General features: G+C 37.9%; 1 protein-coding gene across 12 annotated transcripts; it reads right to left on the bottom strand.

Moving 5' to 3' along the window:
* Nucleotides 1–1,170: 1,170 nt before the first annotated feature.
* LOC114302691 (protein CROWDED NUCLEI 2) lies at nt 1,171–23,362 on the bottom strand. Of its 12 annotated transcripts, none has more exons than XM_082870974.1 (6): nt 23,042–23,362; nt 14,814–15,023; nt 3,175–3,333; nt 2,740–3,018; nt 2,555–2,657; nt 1,171–1,781 (listed from the first exon to the last, which is right to left on the bottom strand). In XM_082870974.1, the coding sequence occupies exons 1-4, from the start codon at nt 23,147–23,149 to the stop codon at nt 3,010–3,012; spliced, it is 486 nt and encodes a 161-aa protein (XP_082727100.1). In that variant the 5' UTR covers nt 23,150–23,362; the 3' UTR covers nt 1,171–1,781; nt 2,555–2,657; nt 2,740–3,009. The 12 variants fall into 12 exon arrangements, with proteins under 12 accessions (XP_082727100.1, XP_082727103.1, XP_082727102.1 ...); XM_082870977.1 differs by having other exon boundaries at nt 2,514–2,638; XM_082870976.1 differs by having other exon boundaries at nt 2,555–2,638.
* Between the last annotated feature and the right edge of the window lie 62 nt (nt 23,363–23,424).

The raw sequence follows: 23,424 nt of genomic DNA, 5'->3' as shown, positions 1-23,424 counted from the left end.
TTGAGAGAGAGAGAGAGTATGTTTCCCTCAAAACAGTGTGTATAATAATTAGAAAACTTTGTTTTCTTTTCTCATTTCTGGTGAGTATGTGTCCCTTCCCATTCAGGAGCCAGATATATGCCATATGTAGAGAGATAGATAACCAGAACGAGGGAGAGGTTTCAGCTGCCCGAAGCTTTGGTGGGTGGTGCGGCCGGATAGCCGAGGGAGAGAAAGCTGTATGTGTGAGAGCTCTGCGGGTGGTGGAGGAGGTGAGAGAGGCGACCGGCGTGTCAGAGTGACAACGGCGGAGGAGGGAGATCGAAGACGACATCGACGACGATGGAGGGACTGCGACCAAACTCATGGCCAAACTCGGTTACGCCATCGTTTTGCTCCAAAATCAGATCGAAGAATTCATTAGGGACAATCCGCCTGACTGCATAGTCTCCGACATGTTCTTCCCATGTTCTTCCCATGGACTGTCGACCTCGCTGACGGTGTAGTCCTCCTTGAGCTCCTAACGGGAAGAAAGCCCGTGGACTTGTCACAGCCACCAGGTCAAGAAAATCTTGTTGCTTGGGCTCGTCCGCTACTCACAACGAAGGTACAGTCCGATTCCGAGGAGTTCTTGATTCCGGGTCTTCTCGATGAGATTCGCATGGCGAGGTCTGAATTACAGGACCATTTCAAGGCCAAATCCAGGTACGGAGTATTTGTCGATGTCGTCGAAGATGAGGTAGGGCAATGGCGGAAAGGTATGCGTAGAAAATAAACGGAATAGGTTGAGATCCGGCGGACGGCTAGGGTGAGGTTGCCGCCCGCCGGTGAAGCGAAAGTATTAGGTTCTAAACCTGCTTTGATACCATGATAAAATTCATGTATTATTGATTGATTGTGTGTTGATTTTTTTCTGTCTATTACAAATGGTTCCTTATATAGATGTAGGTGTAGTGGATGGTGTGTAGTGGATGGTGATAGTGGTGTAGTGGGTTAGGTTTAGTGGAGTAGGTGAGGTGGTAGTGGTGTAGTGGGTTAGGTTTAGTGGAGTAGGTGAGGTGGTAGTGGTGGTAGGTGATGGTAAATTCTAACATAATCCTGCATCGCAAGTCTCTCCTTTTGCAATTGTTCTTCTTCAGAATGTTGCAATTTTTCTACCTTCTCTTTTTCTCCATCAATTTCCCTTAACTCTTTAGTAATTGAAGCTCACTTGTCATCCAATGCTTCCCACTCTTTCTCAAAATTATTTCTATCCTGCTTCAGATCCTCACCTTCCTTCAAAAGCAACTCATTCTGAAGTCTACAAGTCTGTATATCCTCTTTCAGCTCCAACTGCAAACGGAGATGTTCAGCCTTCTCTTCTTCAGTAATTCTGAGTTTTTCCCTCTCTTTATGTATCTGCAGTTCGTGTCGGCTAATGTCAGCCCTTAACTTCTCAAGCTCATCTTTGACAGTATGCAGACTTATGTTATCACAAAGCATTTGTTTCTTTTCAATCTCCAACCTTTTCTCCTTGGCTTTGATAAATTTTTCCTTCTCATTCAAAGTTTTTAACTTTGCTTCAAGGTCCTTCTCTTTCTCCTTTAGTCTCTCTGATTTCATTTCCAATTCGTGCCCTTGTTTTTCCAGTTTTTTCTCCATGTGGTTGATTTCTGCTTCCTTTTGGTGCACTGCTTCTGCCTTGCTTCTTATTTCATCATCAAAAGATTTCCTCCTTTCTTCCATTTCCAAATCATCCAAGTTGTTTTCAAATATCAATCATACCAATGCTGACTTATGAATGAAATACAGAACTCTGGCAGCTAATCATATGAACAAAAAAAAAAAAGAGACTATTCAATGCAATATAAACCATTGAGATGAACACAAATCAGTAAAAATAAATACATAGATGGAATGGAAATGTATAGAACTAGAAGCGATAGAGTAGGTGACCACAAATCATTTCCTTTTTAACATGCGGACATACTTATTGTATTCTATAGAATTTGACTAACGGACTCCCTTCTAATATGATCGAAAATCAATATCCTATCTGTCTAATAAATAAGTTCATCCAAACCTGATCTAAAATGTAGAAAAGATACAAAAGTGAAAGGAAAGGCCTAGTGAAGCTAAAAACTATATTTATACATTGCAAATCATAAGTGCAACCTAAATAATGGGTGTCTAGTAAGTAAAATTCATGAGAAAGCAATGGATCTATGTAAGGCAGGTTGAATCATGTGCAAAGCTTAGGTTAGTGTCTTCTATGGAACACTGCTCGCTACTTGAAGAAACAGATAAGAAGACAAGGGGATGAAAAACCAAAATTCGACTTCATAATTCACACCCCATTTCACCCAGTTAGCATGTTTTGTCTCTCTTCTCAAGCAGTGTGCCTTTAGGCAATATGAGAGTAATTTTCATAAAAAACTAACAACAAATAGAGGAAAGTGGAAGATCATTGAATGCTTTATCCAAAAATAAAAAATAAAAAGGGTATATGAATGCATGGGAAAAGAATTTCATAAGGTCAAGAACGTGCACGTAACATGTGGTCTCAGCCGTGAAATATTAGGTGTTGCAACTCAACTCTTTCGCTGGCACTAAGCTTTTCTGTCAAAACAAGTAATTCCTTCTCTTTAATCTCCAGGCTGCTTCTAACGGTTTCAGCATTCTGCAATCCAATCAGACAACTAACGTAGAGCATTCTGTCAAAATACCATCGATGTCTTCATCAATTTTATATAAAACAACTAACATAGATCAGAAGCTCACTTCCTCTTTTGCAACTAAATCCAATAGTCTAATGTCCATATCTTCTTCTTTCTTCTTCAAAGTTCCGCTGGTCAATTCAATCTTCTTCTGTTCTTCTTCAAGTACCTTCTCTTTCTGCTTGAGAGTCCTGTCCATTTCATTTGCCTTTTCCTCTCTCTGATTGATGATTCTCCGATTCTCACATAGCATCTCTTCGGTTCCCTGCAGGTTCCTCTCCCATTCTCGCAAATCTTGTTTTTCTTTATAAAAAGTTGTCTCATGTGCTTCTCATCAAAAATTCTAAAACACGAGAAAAAACGCAATCACAATTCATTGACATGAAAGTTGAGTTAGATCATGCTTTGTGTTAAAGGATAGGCGCTCCCTCCTAAGCAAACTTTCACGAGCCTCCAGCTCTTGCAATTTCCTCTCCAACTCTGAACTCTTTCTGCTTACCTCAGCAAGCTTTGCATCAGCAGCATGCAACTTTTTCTCCACCTCCAATGATTTATCCTCAATTCCAGCAACCAAAGCATTTGCATCAGCTAACTTAGTCTCAGATGTGAGCTTGATTTGTGCATGCTCTGCACACATTTCCCGTAATGCATTCTCAAGCTGCATGGAAGACATATTAGCCATAATATCCGCATATATCATATATATGACAAAACAGAGAAGGTAGCGCCCAAAAGTGTCAACAAACCAAGCTATTGGGAAGTGCACATGACACCCAGACACCAAAAAAATGATACCAATGTGCTTGTAACATGCCTGCATTAATCGAATGAAGTTGCAGGAACTAGCACCAAAAACTGAGAGCACTTCACTCCAGCAGATGAACTACACAGAATAAATAATTTCTGCCAAGAAGATGATATATCAGAACATCAAGAAGCTTTATGTGCCACAGCTGACAAAAGATTGCCAAGTTGGGTATGTTTGATCTATATGCTCCATCTTGAGGGAGAGTGTTAGAATATTAGCGAGTTTTATGTTATTATGTTGAAAGTACTATTGTCATGATATCATCTTTAATTATTTTAATATGTGCCCAGTTGGAGAGTTTGTTACACACCCAATACCTGTTTGTCTAATTCTCCTTCTTTTCTTCTTTCTCTCTCCTTCTATCCTAACCATAACCCTAATGTCTTATATTCTACACTTCAATTGAGTCTTACTAAGGAACTGTAACAACCCTCATACTGTTTACTGATTAGGGACTGATTGATTACCGATAATCACCGATTACTGCTAAACGGAACTGATGATGACTGATAACTGACTGATAATTGAACTGATTAAAGTACTGAACTGACTGACTGAAATTGGAAACTGACTTGACCGAGTATATGTTAGTTAATTGCATTCTATCTGTTTGATTGTCTGATTATCTGTTCATGTTTATATGTTTAAACTGCTATTTGAAAGCCTTATCGGCGGCCGAATCTGAAACCGATTGATGTTACGTGACCCTCATATTTAATGTGATTTTATGGTATAAGTATCTGAAAATTGATTAGGTATGATTAAATTAGATTAAAATAAGCCAATTAAAGAGTTCGGTTTATTTACCATATTGCCACCCTTAGTGGCACACTACCTAGTGATGCTAGAGCCTTGCACACATTGAATCAAAACATTTCCTCAGCCTTTTCCTTCTCATTGCCGACCAAGAGGGAAGAGAGGAGAGAGAGTGAGAGGAATTGAATTCTACCGTGGGTTTTGCTTGGAGAATTGAAGGAATTGAAGTATAGATTACATATTTGAGCTCCTAGTCTTCTAATTCAAGCTCTAGGTAAGGATCTTATCTTCTTATTGATGCTATTGAACTAGTTCTTGCATGGTTCATGCTTCATTGTAGAACTAAGTCATGATTTGGGTCATTAATGGTGAATTGAAGCTCATTTCTTGCATGCATGGTTGAATTAATGAGTTTTGAGTTGAATTCATGGTAAATGGTTACATGCATGTCCATGTTGTAAGAGTAGACCATGTTTTCATCTTGTTTTGAAAAGAATGAGCTCATTTGAACAAGCTTTGAAGCTTTGATTTGGTTTAAATCCTTGCATGTTTGCATGTTCTTCATATTTTTGAAAATGGGTTTGAATATGGTTCTATTTGACTCACCTTTGGGGCTTGAATTCATAAATTGAGCTTTGAAACTTGTTATACATTGAACTTAATGTTGTTTTCCAGAATTTGGGCCCAAGAGGTCGAGTTTGGAGTGGTTGAATGCTTGGTTTGAGCTTGGGAGGCAAATCTGGAAATTCCAGATTTGGCTTCCTCGCTCGAGCGAAGGATTCCCCGCTCGAGCGAGCACCTTTGTCCAGGGCTCCGCTCGAGCGACCATCGAGCGACCATCGCGCGTAGAATTTCAGCATCCAGTACTTTTACTGTTTTGCAGACCGCTCGAGCGAAGGATTCCTCGCTCGAGCGAAGCCTTTGATTTTGGACTTACGCTCGAGCGTAGAAGGTCTCGCTCGAGCGAGGCTCCTATTTTCAGCAAACTTTGCAAAATGTTTTCTAAGTGTATTTTTGCATCCTCATCCCATCCTAGGCATTCTTAGGCCTAGTTTAAGACATTTAGATGAGGATATCGTTGTAGAACACACCAAGGCAAATTAGGGATTAAGTTATGATATTCCCCAACTGTGTAGCTTAGTGTGTGTTCAATCTGTTAACTGTGTAGGGTTGGCGACTGGGAGACACGCTCTAGCATACTGTAGCCCAGAACTCTGTGAGTAACGATTGTGTAAAGATATGTTCACAAATGATTATCTTCTGAACAACTGAACTGTACTGTTTTCTGAACTGATTACTGTTAACTGAATGAATGTATGTCCTATATTCTGAACTGTATTGTGGCATCCTTAGCACCTACTGTTTACTGTTACTGTGACAGAAATCTCTGTCGGTTCCCTCGTGGAACCACTACTGTTTACTGACTGATGGCCATCATTACTGTTCGGTCTTTTAAGACCTACTGTTACTGTTATGCTAATGGATGTACCACATATGACTGTTTACTGTACTGAGCAACTGAATTACTGATTGAACTGAACTGTTTTCATTACTGTAAGGACATTCATTCTAAACCTCTTTACGCTTTATGTTATTCACTGGGCTTTAGCTCACTGCTCATATATATATGTAGGTGTACAGGCACCAGACCGCAGCTAGAGGCGTCAGGGTTACTCCAGTTTTGTCAAGCCAGCCTTTGTGCCTCACTGCGAGGTTCCGAGCCTACTGTTAAGGCTTAGGGGTGTTTTAGAATTTTCCCCCTTTTTGTACTGTTTCACTGTTTTGTATAGACTGACTGTTTACTGTACTGTTATACAGGGATTAGGTCCCTGTACTGTGTGACTGTTAATTTTGTATACTGTGTTGTACAGACGGAATGTTTTCTGTACTGTTACTAGGGGTTGAGTCCCTAGTTAAATGGATGTGAATATTGTACATACTGTTCTGTACTGTTTATGCGTGAATATATAAAAAGCCTTTTTGCATCCAGACTGTCACAGCTCAATGGACACTATTTATTTACTGTATTGGCTTCCGCCAGGCCCTGTACTCTGTTTTACTGTATTACTGTATCTGCAGGCCTTCGGTAATCTCGGATTACTGGCCGGTTACGGTGCTAAACCCATAGGGCCGGGTTTGGGTCGTGACAGAGTGGTATCAGAGCGATACTTACCACGAGTTATACCGCACACACGTGTCCAAATGAGCTATAGGGTGTCCTAGAAAAGTGATTAGGGCATCTCATGAGCATGATAAGTGTGTGGTTATGTTATGACTGAATATCTGTTAATGTGTTAAACTGGTAAACAAATAACTGCTTATAGTGAAATGGACAATGCAAATGAACCTGAGTCCTCATCTACTGAGGCAAGAATGGAAAGAATGGAAAGAATGATAGAACTGATAACTGCTAGACTGGAACAACAACAGAACCAACAGCCCCCACCACCTCCTCCTCCTCCGGTACAGCCGAAACCTAATGTGAATGTGGATGATGGGGATATTATTGCTCTCACCCATAAATTCAGCAAGATGAAACCGCCATCCTTTCAGGGAGGCCTCGAACCGTTAAAGGCTGAAGCTTGGGTTCTGGAAACAGAGAAATTATTTGAAGTGTTTCCGTGCTCAGAAGCGAACAAAGTACTGTTAGCTACCTTCACCCTACAAGAAGAGGCTAGAAGGTGGTGGATGTTAATCCGCGAAACAAACATTGTTATGACTTGGGCTCAGTTCAAGGAGTCCTTCTTTGAAAAGTACTTCCCTCAGTGTGTTAGGGATAGGAAAGTGACTGAATTTGAACAGTTGAAGCAGGGCACAATGTCCGTTGCAGAATATGAAACCAAATTTACTGAGCTTGCTAGATATGCACCGCATATGGTGGATACTGAATATAAGAAGGCCAGGAAATTCGAAGGTGGCCTTAATGTTGCGATCCTTGATCGAATAAATGTCTTGAAACTACCGACTTTTGTGGGTGTTCTCGACCGGGCATTGATGGCCGAGTCGAACATTGCAGCAGTGAAACAATCTGAAACACCAACAACTGAATGGCATGGTAAAAGGCAGGGTTTCAAATTTAAGAAAGGCAAGCACAACCCAGCCAACAAGAAACAGAATACGGGGTCGACAACTAGCCCCAGTCAAGGGAGTGGATTCATACCACCCTGTCCTGAGTGTGGCAGGAAGCACAAGGGAGTCTGCTACAGAATATCTGGAGCCTGTTACAGGTGTGGCAAGGTGGGCCACATGGTTAAAGACTGCCCCTCTGCTCCACAAGCCAGTGGTAAAGCTGCACCAAGCGCAGCAGCATCAAATGCTCCACCAAAGCCTAACCCCAGAGTTACCGGGAAAGAGCCTGTGAGGCAAGGCCGAGTGTTCGCACTAGTACCGGGAGATGTGCAGAATACCGAGACCGTTGTGTCAGGTATTCTCTCTATTTGTGCACAAAATGCATATGTATTAATTGATTCGGGGTCTACGCATTCTTATGTATCGCATGCTTTCTCACGGAAATTGAATAGACCCTTAGAACCCATGAACTATCTGCTAGCCGTATCATCACCCGTAGGGGGATCCATGGCATGTGCTTATATGTACCCCGCATGTGAAATTATTGTTGGGGATATGCATCTGTTTATTGATTTACTGCCATTGAACATTGACCATTTTGACGTAATATTGGGGATGGATTGGTTACAAAAATATCATGCCACTATTGACTGTGTGACCAAGCAAGTTGTTTTCCGTCCACCTGGTCTACCTGAATTTGTGTTTAATGGGAGTGGAGTAGTACCTCCTCCGTATTTGATTTCGTCAGTAAAAGCTGTTAAATTAATTAGGAAGGGGTGTAAAGGATATCTGTGTTCTGTACTGACTGTGCCTACTGATGGTAGCATTAAAACTGATGTGAATTGTATTCCTATAGTCGGAGAATTTCCAGATGTTTTTCCAGATAATCTTCCAGGAGATTTGACTGATAGGGAGATTGAATTTACCGTTGACGTGATTCCCGGAACACAACCAGTTTCTAAAGCTCCTTACAGAATGGCTCCAACTGAACTGAAGGAACTGAAAGTGCAATTGCAAGAACTGTTAGATAAAAAGTTCATCAGACCTAGCACTTCGCCATGGGGTGCTCCTGTTTTGTTTGTCAAGAAGAAAGATGGCTCGCTGAGACTGTGCATCGACTACCGTGAACTGAATAAGGTAACTGTAAAGAACAAATACCCATTGCCACGCATTGATGATTTATTTGATCAGTTACAGGGTGCACAAGTGTTTTCTAAGATTGATCTCAGATCGGGGTATCATCAACTGAAGGTTAAACCGGAAGACATTGATAAAACTGCTTTTAGAACAAGGTATGGACATTATGAATTTCTAGTTATGCCTTTTGGAGTCACAAACGCACCAGCTGCTTTTATGGACCTCATGAACAGAATTTTTAAACCGTACCTTGATGACTTTATTGTTGTATTTATCGATGACATATTGATTTACTCCAAAAGCATAGGACAGCATGAACATCATCTGAGACTTGCCCTACAAACCTTAAGAGAACAGAAACTGTATGCTAAACTGTCTAAATGTGAATTTTGGCTTGACCATGTTATGTTTTTGGGGCATGTTGTTAGCAAAGATGGAATTTCTGTTGATCCGCAGAAAATTGAAGCTGTGGTGAACTGGCCTAGACCAACAAATGTGACTGAAGTCCGAAGCTTTTTGGGATTGGCTGGATATTACAGAAGATTTGTCAAAGATTTCTCCAAAATTGCTCTACCATTGACTCAGTTAACACAAAAGGGGACATCATTTGACTGGACTGACCAAAGAGAATCTGCTTTCCAGGAGTTGAAAACTCGACTTGTGACTGCACCAGTTTTGACTTTACCCTCAGGTACGGATGGTTATACTGTATTTAGTGATGCTTCTCATAAGGGTTTGGGATGTGTTTTAATGCAGAATGGGAAGGTTATAGCTTATGCTTCCCGACAACTGAGACCACATGAAAAGAATTACCCGACCCATGATCTGGAACTTGCTGCAGTAGTATTTGCACTGAAAATTTGGCGTCACTATCTGTACGGGGTGACATGTGAAGTATACACCGACCACAAGAGTTTAAAGTATTTCTTCACACAGAAAGAACTGAATATGAGACAGCGGAGATGGCTGGAACTGATTAAAGACTATGACCTACAGATATTGTACCATCCCGGAAAAGCCAATACCGTTGCCGATGCATTGAGCCGGAAATCGATTGGAAACTTAGCCTGTTTGCTTACCGGACAGAAAGAGTTGCTTTGTGACCTTGAAAAATCTGAAATAGAAATTGTTTTGAGAGAACAAGGTGGAATCTTAGCTGCTATTTCTGCTCAACCGGCACTGATCGAGGAGATTAAAGAGAAACAGCAACTGGATGACTTCTTGAAAAAGATCATCGAAGAAAGAGAATCTAAACCGAGACCGGGATTCAAATGTGAGAATAATGTACTGAAATTTCAAGAAAGACTGTGTGTACCGAATGATACTGAACTGAAAAGAAGAGTTCTGCAAGAAGGCCACAATTCGAAATTGTCTATCCATTCGGGGAATACGAAAATGTACCAAGATCTGAAACAGAATTTCTGGTGGCCGGGAATGAAGAAAGAGATTGCTGATTTTGTATCCAAATGTCTTCATTGCCAACAGGTCAAAGCTGAACATCAACGACCTGCCGGACTATTGCAACCCCTACCCATACCAGAGTGGAAATGGGAGCATATCACGATGGATTTTATCGTTGGATTACCTCGCTCCAGAAAAGGTATGGATTCAATTTGGGTTATTGTTGATAGATTAGCCAAATCTGCTCACTTCTTACCTGTCAAGACAATCTATAATGCGGACAAATTGGCTGTTATCTATATTGATGAAATTGTAAGACTGCATGGAGTGCCTGTGTCTATTGTTTCTGACAGGGATTCGAAGTTTACATCGAGGTTTTGGCAAAGCCTACAGACTGCATTGGGTACTGAATTGAGGCTGAGTAGTGCCTATCATCCTCAGACAGATGGACAGTCAGAAAGGACCATCCAAACTCTGGAGGATTTACTGAGAATGTGTGTCCTTGATTTTCAGGGAAACTGGGAAAGTCATTTGCCCTTAGCTGAATTCGCCTACAACAACAGCTACCATTCGAGTATTGGTATGGCGCCTTTTGAGGCATTGTATGGCAGAAAATGTAGATCTCCAATTTGCTGGGCAGAAGTTGGAGATGGGCCTTTGCTTGGGCCCGAGATTGTGTATGAAACAACTGAGAAAGTGAAACTGATACAGCAAAGACTAAAAACTGCACAGAGTAGACAGAAAAGTTATGCAGATGTCAGAAGACGGGACAGAGAGTATGAAGTGGGTGATCACGTTTTTGTGAAAGTGACACCAATGAAAGGCCAGACTCGTTTTGGAGTCAAAGGCAAGTTAGCACCGAGATACGTCGGACCATACGAGATCATTGAGAAAATCAATCCGGTGGCGTATCAAGTTGCGCTTCCTCCTGAAATGGAGCATATGCATAACGTCTTCCACATTTCTATGTTGAGAGACTATCTCCGGGATCCCTTCCATGTAATAGAGCCTACCCACGTAGTGTTGAGTGATGACTACACTTACGAGGAACGGCCTATACAGATTGTAAACCGACGGATCAAGAAACTGAGGAACAAAGAGATCCCGTTAGTGAAAGTTGACTGGCAGAACCATGGTGGCGTGTATGCCACTTGGGAAAGGGAAGATGACATGGCTAAACGATATCCTGAACTGTTTCCACTGAATCCTGTTTTCTTCCAGAATGAAGGTAACTCGAGTTTAGAGGACTAAACTCTTTATAAGGAGGGGAGACTGTAACAACCCTCATACTGTTTACTGATTAGGGACTGATTGATTACCGATAATCACCGATTACTGCTAAACGGAACTGATGATGACTGATAACTGACTGATAATTGAACTGATTAAAGTACTGAATTGACTGACTGAAATTGGAAACTGACTTGACCGAGTATATGTTAGTTAATTGCATTCTATCTGTTTGATTGTCTGATTATCTGTTCATGTTTATATGTTTAAACTGCTATTTGAAAGCCTTATCGGCGGCCGAATCTGAAACCGATTGATGTTACGTGACCCTCATATTTAATGTGATTTTATGGTATAAGTATCTGAAAATTGATTAGGTATGATTAAATTAGATTAAAATAAGCCAATTAAAGAGTTCGGTTTATTTACCATATTGCCACCCTTAGTGGCACACTACCTAGTGATGCTAGAGCCTTGCACACATTGAATCAAAACATTTCCTCAGCCTTTTCCTTCTCATTGCCGACCAAGAGGGAAGAGAGGAGAGAGAGTGAGAGGAATTGAATTCTACCGTGGGTTTTGCTTGGAGAATTGAAGGAATTGAAGTATAGATTACATATTTGAGCTCCTAGTCTTCTAATTCAAGCTCTAGGTAAGGATCTTATCTTCTTATTGATGCTATTGAACTAGTTCTTGCATGGTTCATGCTTCATTGTAGAACTAAGTCATGATTTGGGTCATTAATGGTGAATTGAAGCTCATTTCTTGCATGCATGGTTGAATTAATGAGTTTTGAGTTGAATTCATGGTAAATGGTTACATGCATGTCCATGTTGTAAGAGTAGACCATGTTTTCATCTTGTTTTGAAAAGAATGAGCTCATTTGAACAAGCTTTGAAGCTTTGATTTGGTTTAAATCCTTGCATGTTTGCATGTTCTTCATATTTTTGAAAATGGGTTTGAATATGGTTCTATTTGACTCACCTTTGGGGCTTGAATTCATAAATTGAGCTTTGAAACTTGTTATACATTGAACTTAATGTTGTTTTCCAGAATTTGGGCCCAAGAGGTCGAGTTTGGAGTGGTTGAATGCTTGGTTTGAGCTTGGGAGGCAAATCTGGAAATTCCAGATTTGGCTTCCTCGCTCGAGCGAAGGATTCCCCGCTCGAGCGAGCACCTTTGTCCAGGGCTCCGCTCGAGCGACCATCGAGCGACCATCGCGCGTAGAATTTCAGCATCCAGTACTTTTACTGTTTTGCAGACCGCTCGAGCGAAGGATTCCTCGCTCGAGCGAAGCCTTTGATTTTGGACTTACGCTCGAGCGTAGAAGGTCTCGCTCGAGCGAGGCTCCTATTTTCAGCAAACTTTGCAAAATGTTTTCTAAGTGTATTTTTGCATCCTCATCCCATCCTAGGCATTCTTAGGCCTAGTTTAAGACATTTAGATGAGGATATCGTTGTAGAACACACCAAGGCAAATTAGGGATTAAGTTATGATATTCCCCAACTGTGTAGCTTAGTGTGTGTTCAATCTGTTAACTGTGTAGGGTTGGCGACTGGGAGACACGCTCTAGCATACTGTAGCCCAGAACTCTGTGAGTAACGATTGTGTAAAGATATGTTCACAAATGATTATCTTCTGAACAACTGAACTGTACTGTTTTCTGAACTGATTACTGTTAACTGAATGAATGTATGTCCTATATTCTGAACTGTATTGTGGCATCCTTAGCACCTACTGTTTACTGTTACTGTGACAGAAATCTCTGTCGGTTCCCTCGTGGAACCACTACTGTTTACTGACTGATGGCCATCATTACTGTTCGGTCTTTTAAGACCTACTGTTACTGTTATGCTAATGGATGTACCACATATGACTGTTTACTGTACTGAGCAACTGAATTACTGATTGAACTGAACTGTTTTCATTACTGTAAGGACATTCATTCTAAACCTCTTTACGCTTTATGTTATTCACTGGGCTTTAGCTCACTGCTCATATATATATGTAGGTGTACAGGCACCAGACCGCAGCTAGAGGCGTCAGGGTTACTCCAGTTTTGTCAAGCCAGCCTTTGTGCCTCACTGCGAGGTTCCGAGCCTACTGTTAAGGCTTAGGGGTGTTTTAGAATTTTCCCCCTTTTTGTACTGTTTCACTGTTTTGTATAGACTGACTGTTTACTGTACTGTTATACAGGGATTAGGTCCCTGTACTGTGTGACTGTTAATTTTGTATACTGTGTTGTACAGACGGAATGTTTTCTGTACTGTTACTAGGGGTTGAGTCCCTAGTTAAATGGATGTGAATATTGTACATACTGTTCTGTACTGTTTATGCGTGAATATATAAAAAGCCTTTTTGCATCCAGACTGTCACAGCTCAATGGACACTATTTATTTACTGTATTGGCTTCCGCCAGGCCCTGTACTCTGTTTTACTGTATTACTGTATCTGCAGGCCTTCGGTAATCTCGGATTACTGGCCGGTTACGGTGCTAAACCCATAGGGCCGGGTTTGGGTCGTGACAGGAACTATGTTACTAACCAATTTCAACTGAGTTTTTTTGGATTTTTTCCTTATTGAGACAATGATACTTCCATAATTGCTATATTTTTTAGCCAGTCATAGTAGAGGTCAACAAGTCTTATTTTATGTTTAGTTTCTCACTAGTCAAAGTCACAAAGTTGCTAATCTCGAAACCATATATCTACAAGCTATCCTACGTATAAACCTACCGCATCATCATCCATGGAAGACACTACTGTCTTAAATTTTCTTTTTTTGGTACAAACTGCCATAATTTGTCTAGGGTTCCTCTACGTCAAAGAATAATGGATGGAACATAAAAAGGCTATTTTGATGCAAGGGATAGCCACAAGCATCTATGACATGGTTTTGAAAACCAGACCGGCCCTCAACCGGTTGAACTGACAACCGGGCTTGGTTCCGCTCCTGGCAACCCACCTAAATTGTTTATGTTTATATTTGGCTAAACCATTCAAACCAACTGTTGAACCGGTAACCCGTCCAAACTAGAGCCGGTTCACCACAACTGGCTGCTTTAACAGTCTTCACTGCTGCCTCTTAAAAATGTGATGGGGAGGGGGTTTGAACATTCAACCCAACAAACAAGTGGCAGCCCCAACAACCACTGAGTTGTTAACACATTTGTTAATATTTGGGCAACTATATACAATTTAAACCATGTTTATTGAAGTTAGTTTTTTCAAAAAATCAATATATAAAACAATGTTTAAACAAAATAAATAAATATACTTTATTTAAATAAAAGTGAGACATCAAATTTGGTTGAGACTTGCATTGGTTCTTCTTTTATATTTTTGTATTATTGGTGGATGTTTAAGAAATTTTTTTAAAAAAATTTAGGTTTTTTGGTAATTGTTTTTGTAATTTTATTACCTATATTTTTTATATTTATGTATAAATTTTAACGTATTTATGGCATAATTATGACATCACAATTCGATTCTGGCTAACCCAATGGGTCGAACCAATGACCCTTGAACCGATCTCTTTTCCAATTTGCTAAATGGTCTAGGTTACTGAACATTGGATCCATGGCATGTTCAGACCACTGGTATGCAAGAGATAATCAAACCAATGTTACAATTATCAATGACACTTAAAACCATGAGTATGTAAGAAATAATGAAAAATATTTCACAAACATCCACGACATTTCATACTATAAGGCAAAGTAGCAAGAAGTATCTTACATCAGCCACACCCTTATTTTCATTGCCTAAAGATTTCCTCAAATTCTCCTCTCGCTTCTCAGCTTCAGATATTGCAAATAAATGTGATGCATGCTCATGTTGGATGAACTCCTGAGCCTCAACTAGTGCTTCTCTGAATTCTTCATACTTCAACACCCATTCCTTCTTCTCAATAAGTAGAAGCCCCATATTATACTGGTAATCAAAAAGCTGTTGAAAAAAAAAACTAATAGTCAATCAGAAAACATAACTGGCATTGCTCCAAATAGTAATCTGAAACTTCAACCAGGATCTCAAAGTTCAAAATCAAGAACACCACCAGCCCTATATACACACACATTCAAAACATAAATTAAAACACCATGGCATACGTATATACACATACTGAAAGATGAAGAAATAATGTAATAGAATATGGTTTGATTGGTTATTTCTATGTGCCAAACCATCACATCATAATCGAATCAAGTTTCGCTCCGTTACCCGCCCAGGTATATTCATGCACACATGTTAGATTGCATGTGAAAAAGGTTCTTAGAAACAAGTGTTTTATTGAATCTCTAAAAGGTTTTAATAATAGTTATTAAGAAAAACTGGGCCTTCTCGGATTTCACGAAGTTTTAGATTGATCCCATATTCAGGCGGTCTATCTCCTACACAGTGGATTGAGTGTTAGTCTTGGCTCAGAATTGAAATTTACAGAAGCATACGATCGACTTGAGATCGACATGCGATCAATGGTTATACATGACTATTAGTGACTTTATTTGTTAGAAGCTATGAAGCACGGATACTTCAAATAGGGAAACGTATCCGTATCGTATTCTTATCGAATACCGATACTCCTTGGATACTTACTGACACGTATCAGATACTTATTAAAAGTATCGGATACTTCTTAATTAATTTTGAAGTATCGGATACTTAGTTTTGAAGTATCGGATGCTTCAAGTCACATATTATTGGATACTTCTTAATTAATTTTGAAGTATAAAATGCTCCAAGCCATGTATTACTCCTTTTACGAAATTAGAATTGTATCATTTCTTGCATAACATCATAATATAATATAACTAGTGGTCACCCATGTGATGCACAGGATTTTAGAAAGTCAATAATTACTAAAAAAAAATTTGCTATTTGTTTATATTTCTTAATATTTTTATTTGGTTTGTGTATATAAATTTTACTTCACATCATTAAAAATATTTAATATTTCACATTATTGAAAATTTTAAAAAACTATCATACATTAATAAATCATCACATATATAATAGCTAATTTGTCTAAGAATTACTTCAGACAACCAAAAGTAGATTAACAAAGGCATATTATAATTAATCAAAATGACTAATATATTAAATAAAAGTAACACTAATTTTGCTTAATCAATAGTAGATATTACATTAATCATCTCATATAATATAATAAATTAAAATAAAATTAATTTTAATTCTCATTATATTCAGTTAGTAGTTAAAAATTTTTTACATGCTATTTGTTTTTTCGTTATATTGATTCATTAAACACAAATAGGTTTGGAATGATTATAAAAAAATAAAAAATAAAAAGGTTTGAAAATGTTTTAAACTTGAATTGACAAACTTAAAGAATATAAATATTTAAATTATTCAAAAAAAAATTAACATTTTAAATATGAGATATCGTCCATTTGCTCAAACTCTAAATCCAAATAAATAAATAAATAAAATTTTAAAAAGAAGAAATTTGTGGTTTAGTTCTCAAAGGAAATAAGTTACTAAAAATAAATTTAATCATGAATTACTTCAACAGGATAATCAACAATAAAAAATCAACTGATGAATACATTTAAAGTATAACCCATATCCAATAAATTTTGATGTGTTCTTCATTTTCAATCTAACATCTACACAAAAAAAAAAATTAAACACAAATAATCAATAAGAGAGAGAGTTACAAATTGATAATAGCAGTGCTTTTATAAATATAAAAAAAGAATAAAATCTCAATTAAATGACACATTATTAACAAAAAGAAAGAAATAAGGAAAAATACAGATTGTAACCAAAAAAAATTTTAAAAAAAATATCCATTTATATGAACTCACTTTCTTACAAATGCAAAAACTCATGCAAGTACACATTTCAAATGTAAAAGCAAATATTTAAGATTTTTAGGCACCGAAAAGGGATCAGAAGTGGCTCAATGTTGATTGTTTTCCCCCCTAATTTTCTGTTCATGGTTTATTTTGCAGGAACTTATTTTTATATTGAAAAGATTATGCTTAAACAAAAGATATATATGGAATTCTATCATGTTTAAAATTTGTATGGATAACTAATTGATGATTTTAAAAGATAAAATATTAAGTTCCATTTAAAGATAAACTTTAAAAAGATTAAGTTGAAATATATAGAAATTCTATAACAAACTAACAAAAGATAAATATAGATGGTTAAAAAAATTATCATCTTTTTGGGATATTTATATCCCAATCTTATTCTTTTTTTTTATTTAAATATTTTGTTATCTTTTATTTGAATTTTCATTAAATAGCTATATTTTTATTTTTGTATATTTTTTCATGTATATTTATTTGTTATTCACATATACATAATTACCTTCTTATTTTAAAAATCATTTGACTCGTAATATTTTTTTTTATTTAATTTTTTTTTATTGTTCATATATAAATAGTTAACTTTTTATTTTTATAATTAATTGACTCGCAATATTTTTTATTTAGTTATTTTTTTCATCTTTTATTTGACTCTTTATATTGTTTTGTAGTTGAAATTTGAATAGTTATCATTTTATTTTACTTATTTTATATTTTTATCTCTACCTCTTTATTGTTTATATTTAGATATTTATCATTTTATTTAAATATATATAATCCTTTTGGTTTTTAAGATTTAGATAATTGACAAATGATTAAAAATTAGGAAAAGTGAGAGAGGAGACTTGAGAAGTGACACGTAGGAGAGAGAATCCATAAGAATTTGGTATTAAGAGTTTGGAAATTTTTTTTAATTGTTCATATATAAATAGTTAACTTTTTATTTTTATAATTAATTGACTCGTAATATTTTTTATATAGTTATTTTTTTTATCTTTTATTTGACTCTTTATATTGTTTTGTAGTTGAAATTTGAATAGTTATTTTTTTATTTTATTTATTTTATATTTTTATCTCTACCTCTTTGTTGTTCATATTTAAATATTTATCATTTTATTTAAATATATATAATCTTTTTAGCTTTTGAGATTTAGATAATTGACAAATGATTAAAAATTATGGGAAGAGAGACTTGAGAAGTGACACGTAGGAGAGAGAATCCATAAAAATTTAGTATTAAGAGTTTGAAGAATTCTCATACTCCAGTACATTTGCTTATATATATAGTATAGATTGCAAGGATAAATAGAATATTATTACAATACTTTGCTTAATTTTTTTATAAAAATAACATAGTAAGCTAAAGTAATAGAATTCATCAAATTGACATATATTCATTGTATCATGCATGTCCCCTATAATTACATAGAAATAAGGATTAATAAGATAATATAACAATAGTAAAATTAAATATCAATAAATAAATAAGCAAATAAACTTGTGTTAGAATTTATCTCCACCTACCACCTCCACTATGACACACTCCACCTACCACCTCCACTTCACTCCTACACCTACTACCACATTTTTTTTTTTTTTTTTTTTTTTTTAGCTAAACTGTAAAATAACTGATGTATTATTATTGATTGATATTTTGATTGATTGATATTGCTATATTTACAATTCCTATATATAGAAGAAAATGTGGTAGTAGGTGTAGGAGTGAAGTGGAGGTGGTAGGTGGAGTGTGTGATAGTGGAGGTGGTAGGTGGAGATAAATTCTAACAGCCCCCCGCAAACTCAAGGGGGATAGGAACTAACCAACTTGAGTTTGGAGAGAGTTACAAAACAAGAAAATACATAAAAATAAAAAAGGATAGGAGACACTGTATGGTCGTGTCAGACCATTGGTGAAGACACTGGATGGTGGTGTCATAACGTTGTAGAGGACACTGTATGGGGGTGTCATAACGTTGTAGAGGACACTGTATGGTGGTGTCATAACGGTGTAGAGGACACTGGATGGCGGTGTCAGACCGATGTAGAAGACAGTTTATGGGGTCATGTCGGACCGTTGTAGCAGACAATGTTGTGACAGTTTACGGAGTCTTGCTGGACCCTTGTAGAAACTAACCGGAATCAATGTCGGGACAGTTTACAGAGTCTTGTCGGACCCTTGTAGAAACTAACCGGAATCTATGTCGGGACAGTTTACAGAGTCTTGTCGGACCCATAAAGGAGCTAACCGGAATCAATGTCGAGACAGTTTACAGAGTCTTGTCGGACCCATAAAAAGTCGCACCCTCAAAAGGTGTGCCCAATCCATAAAAAGGCGTGCCATCAAAAGGCGTGCCCACTTTATCAAAAGATGTGCCATGAAAAGGCGTGCCAGTTTGTCGGGCGTCAAGAGGCGCGCGAGGCGCGTGGCTGCCTCGGCTATAAGACGGAGGCTGAGACTGAGGCAAAAAACCTGCGAGAGATATTCTGAGAGAGAGTTCTGAGAGAGATTCTGTAACACTCTGTGTTCTGAGAGAGATTTCTGAGAGAGATACTGTGTAACACTCTGTTGCCTAGAAAATGGCTTCATCGTCTTCCCGCGGGCTGCTCACCCTCTTTCCCAACCTCAACGAGTCAACGAGAGAGAGAACTGGTGCGGTGGCACTGGAAACTCAACCAAGCGCCCCGGAGTTTGCCCCGTTGAACTTTCCGATGCGGTCAGTGGAGCAAAGAATGGCAGTGCAGTCGGATGTGGAGGCTAATCAGTATACTTTGAAGTCATGCGTGGAAACCATGACTGCGGTCACAAATTTGTCGCACCGGCTGCAGAGCAGGACAAATGAGGTGCAACAGTTAAACGCCCAACTGGCTCTGCTCCAACGCATGTATAAGGATGCGCGAGCAGAGATAAGCGTGTTGAAAGCGGAAAACAAGGAGCTGAAGCGGAAGGCCACCGTGATGTTCCGATTTGGAGGTCCTCCATATGCGCCAGTGGAGGAGTATGGGGGAGTGAACGTGCTCGGCGGCGTGGAAAATACGGAGGCAGCACCGTCAAGAGCGGCTCAGGACGGAGGCAAGAAGAAGAGACCTGCAGTAAAGTAGAGAAGAAAAATCCCACTGTGGGTGTGTTGTTTTGTTTGTGTTGTTTTTTTTTTTTTTTTTTTTATGTAAAATGGTGAACGGGGTGAGCCCCGACATGAATAAAAGGAGTTTGGTGTGCAGGTCATCTTCGTCTGTTTGTTTGTTTTTTTTTTTTTTTTTTTTTGTGTTTTTGTTTTTGTTTTTGTTTTTGTTTTTGTTTTTGTTTTTGTTTTTTTTTTTTTTTTTTTTTTTTTTTTGTTTTGTTTGGAACGCAGAACCATGTGCGCCGGATGGGTGATAGGAAAAACATTTTGAGAGGTGGAATATAAAAAATAAATAAAAAAATAAAAAGAAGAGAAAGGGAAAAAAATGATGCTCACGAATAATGGTAGATATAGAGATTATTCTTTTTTCTTTTTTTTTTTTTTTTTTTTGGTTTAAAAAAATATATAGATATTAAAATAAAAGTAAAGTGTAACGTGGGTGTGGGTGTAAAGTGAGAGAGAGAGAGAGAGAGAGGAGAGACAAGTGCAAATCAATGGTGTTTCGATTGCATGTCAAAAAGAGGAAGTAAAATAATAAAAAAAAAAGAAAAAGAAAGTTAAGTGGGTTTTCAAAAGATAGAGTAAAATAATAAAAAAAAGAAAAAGAAAGTTAAGTGGGCTCTCTCTAAACAGTGTGTGTGTGAATGGTGTGTTGGGAAATTGTTCACCACGTGAGGTGTATGGAAATTGTTCAGCAACCGAGAGGGAACTTAATTTGCTCTAGAAAGCCTGGAATGCATACGAAAGTTGGTGGTGGAGTTGCGGATGTGGATCTGTAGATGGCTGAGAGACTGATGAGAGTTGAAATTGTACAAAAAAGGCTTAGATCCAGAGTAGTCTACGTCGTAGCAAGGTAGACCTTCCACCAATGAAGGAGGTTGTTGATGACCTGCACCGGAACAACTCCATCGGCGGGAGAGATGTATTGCTGCTCCTGATGATGCTGAAACAAGTATTTGTCCAACCCATCAGAATTCAATCACTTGTACAGCATGGTCCAAGCAGAGATTGAAGCAAAGACAGCAAAAGCTTCATCTAGCTGCACCAATGGTCTTCTTTGGTTAACAAGGGCCATGGACTTTCTTGTGGAATTGTTCCGCAACTTACTGGAGCATCAGGACTGGACTATGTCACAAGCTTGCAGTGATTCTTACGGAAAGACACTGACGAAATGGCATGGCTGGCTAGCCAGCTCAAGTTTTACGGTTGCCATGAAACTCGCTCCTGATAGGAAGAAATTCTTGGATGTCATAGGGGCACTGATGAGAGCCAAGAGGTAAGAGAGAGGTAAGAGAGAGGAAGATGAAGTTATAGTCTGGTATGTGTAGAGGTCCGGCGGACGGCCAAGGCGAGGCTGCCGCCCGCCGGTGAAGCTGAATGAATAGGTTCTTAACCTTGCTCTGATACCATGTAAAATAACTGATGTATTATTATTGATTGATATTTTGATTGATTGATATTGCTATATTTACAATTCCTATATATAGAAGAAAATGTGGTAGTAGGTGTAGGAGTGAAGTGGAGGTGGTAGGTGGAGTGTGTGATAGTGGAGGTGGTAGGTGGAGATAAATTCTAACAACTTGTATAGAATATTTTTTACTGGTGCAAAAGGAAAAAACATAGGGTCAAGTTGTGAATTGTTTTGATATTATAATATCAACATATTAGACTTGATATCGAAATGAAATATTTGCAAAACATATTAAAAATTTAAAAACTAAACTAACTACTGGCTTAAATTAATATCTAATTCTTAAAGATTAGTATTTTACGTTATAAAGTTACTTTGGTTTCTCAACATTCTTGAGCTTATGTATAACTCATTGCTAATAATTTTTTTATTTTTTATTTTTTACAAACGTATCCTAGCCGTACCCGTATCCTACTTTTTTAGGTTTTGTTGGATCGTCATATCCGTATCGTATCGTATCGTATCGTATCGTATCCGTGCTTTCTAGGTTGGAAGTAGTAAGTTATCCGCCATAGACTCCAAGAGATTATGAAGCAATGTCGGAAAGGATGGAACTGAGATTTTTCAAATATTCCTCGAATTAGCAAACAGAGGGTTCATGCAGTGTCCCAGGACTCAAAAAGTCAGTCCAAACCAAAGTGGCTTTGTCAAATTGGGTCCTCCATTCTGTTCTGTAGCCTTCAATTTAGAACCAGTGCAGGCACTACTACTATTATGATGTCTATTGCTATCAATTTCCTTCCCTTAATCTCAGGTTTATATAAAAGAAAAAGGAGTAAATCATTAAAATCCCTAAATTTCTATATCTTGCTTGTTCTCAGCTCCAATTACCTTTAAATGCTGAAATTGAGAATACTATCTTGCTGACTTTTTCCTCTCTTTTCTAGCACTAAACCACCACAGGTCCCAAGGTTTAATACTGTTTTGGTTTTTGATAAGTAATCCCAAAGTTTTAAATACCCAAAACTAAAACCAATAAAATGTACAATACTTAAGCTTCAACATTCAAAGTCTGCATATTGCAATATGCCTGCAACTTGATTGCCAAAGAAATATGCATTTCCACATATAATATTAATCCCACATTTCCAACTACACAGTTTTGAGCTATGAAGCTAGCTTAAGTTACAAAAATACAACACCCATGAGAATTCAGAGAAACCTTTCAATATAATCTACTAATTCTCATATAAAACATTAAAAGCATCTCCAAGACTTCACCAATTTTTTCATCTAATTTGATTCCAAATTTGAGGAAAAAAACTTGATTTGATATGAACTACTCCAATCCTTTAATCCTTTTTTCATCAAATTCAAATTTGATGCGTTGTCAGTTTGATGAAAAAAATGAGTCCTTCGATTTGGTGAAAGGATTGGAGATTATTTTTTAGCACTTTTTCATCAAATTAAAATGAAAGAAAAGGTGTAGGTTCGGACACGCTCTTAAGAAACAATTATCCTAAAGCATAATTTTCGAAATAAAAAATTAACAATTATACACAAGAAATTGAAAAGCATTTATTTGGTTTTAACCTCTCTCTCGAGCTTCGAAACCTTCTCGGCAAGCGCGGCTCGGTCCTTCCTCTCCATTGTCGTCTCGTCCAACAAGCCCGCCTCCCTAAACAGCCTCCAATCCTCCATAGCGAACTCTCCGAAGCCAAAACCCAATTCGCATATTAAAGCAAAGCGAATTGTCTTCGAATAATAAAAAAAACCCTAATTTGAAAATCACCGGAATGCCCTAATCTCCGGCGAGTTGTATATCTGATCAGCTTCGTATATAAAAGCACAAGTATCGGAACACAGAGTGGTGATGGCAGTCGGTCCTTTTTTCCAAAGGTAACTCAGCGTAGGGGTGAGCATGGTCCGGATTGGACCGGATTGGGGTAAAATCAAGACCAATTCGTTATTTATGG

Source organism: Camellia sinensis, chromosome 5 (genome assembly GCF_055761805.1).
Source record: "Camellia sinensis isolate YWXY chromosome 5, ASM5576180v1, whole genome shotgun sequence".
In the NCBI taxonomy this organism is placed as follows: Eukaryota; Viridiplantae; Streptophyta; class Magnoliopsida; order Ericales; family Theaceae; genus Camellia; species Camellia sinensis.
The sequence above is the reverse complement of the archived record's forward strand: the minus strand, read 5'-3'. Positions and strand labels throughout refer to the sequence as shown.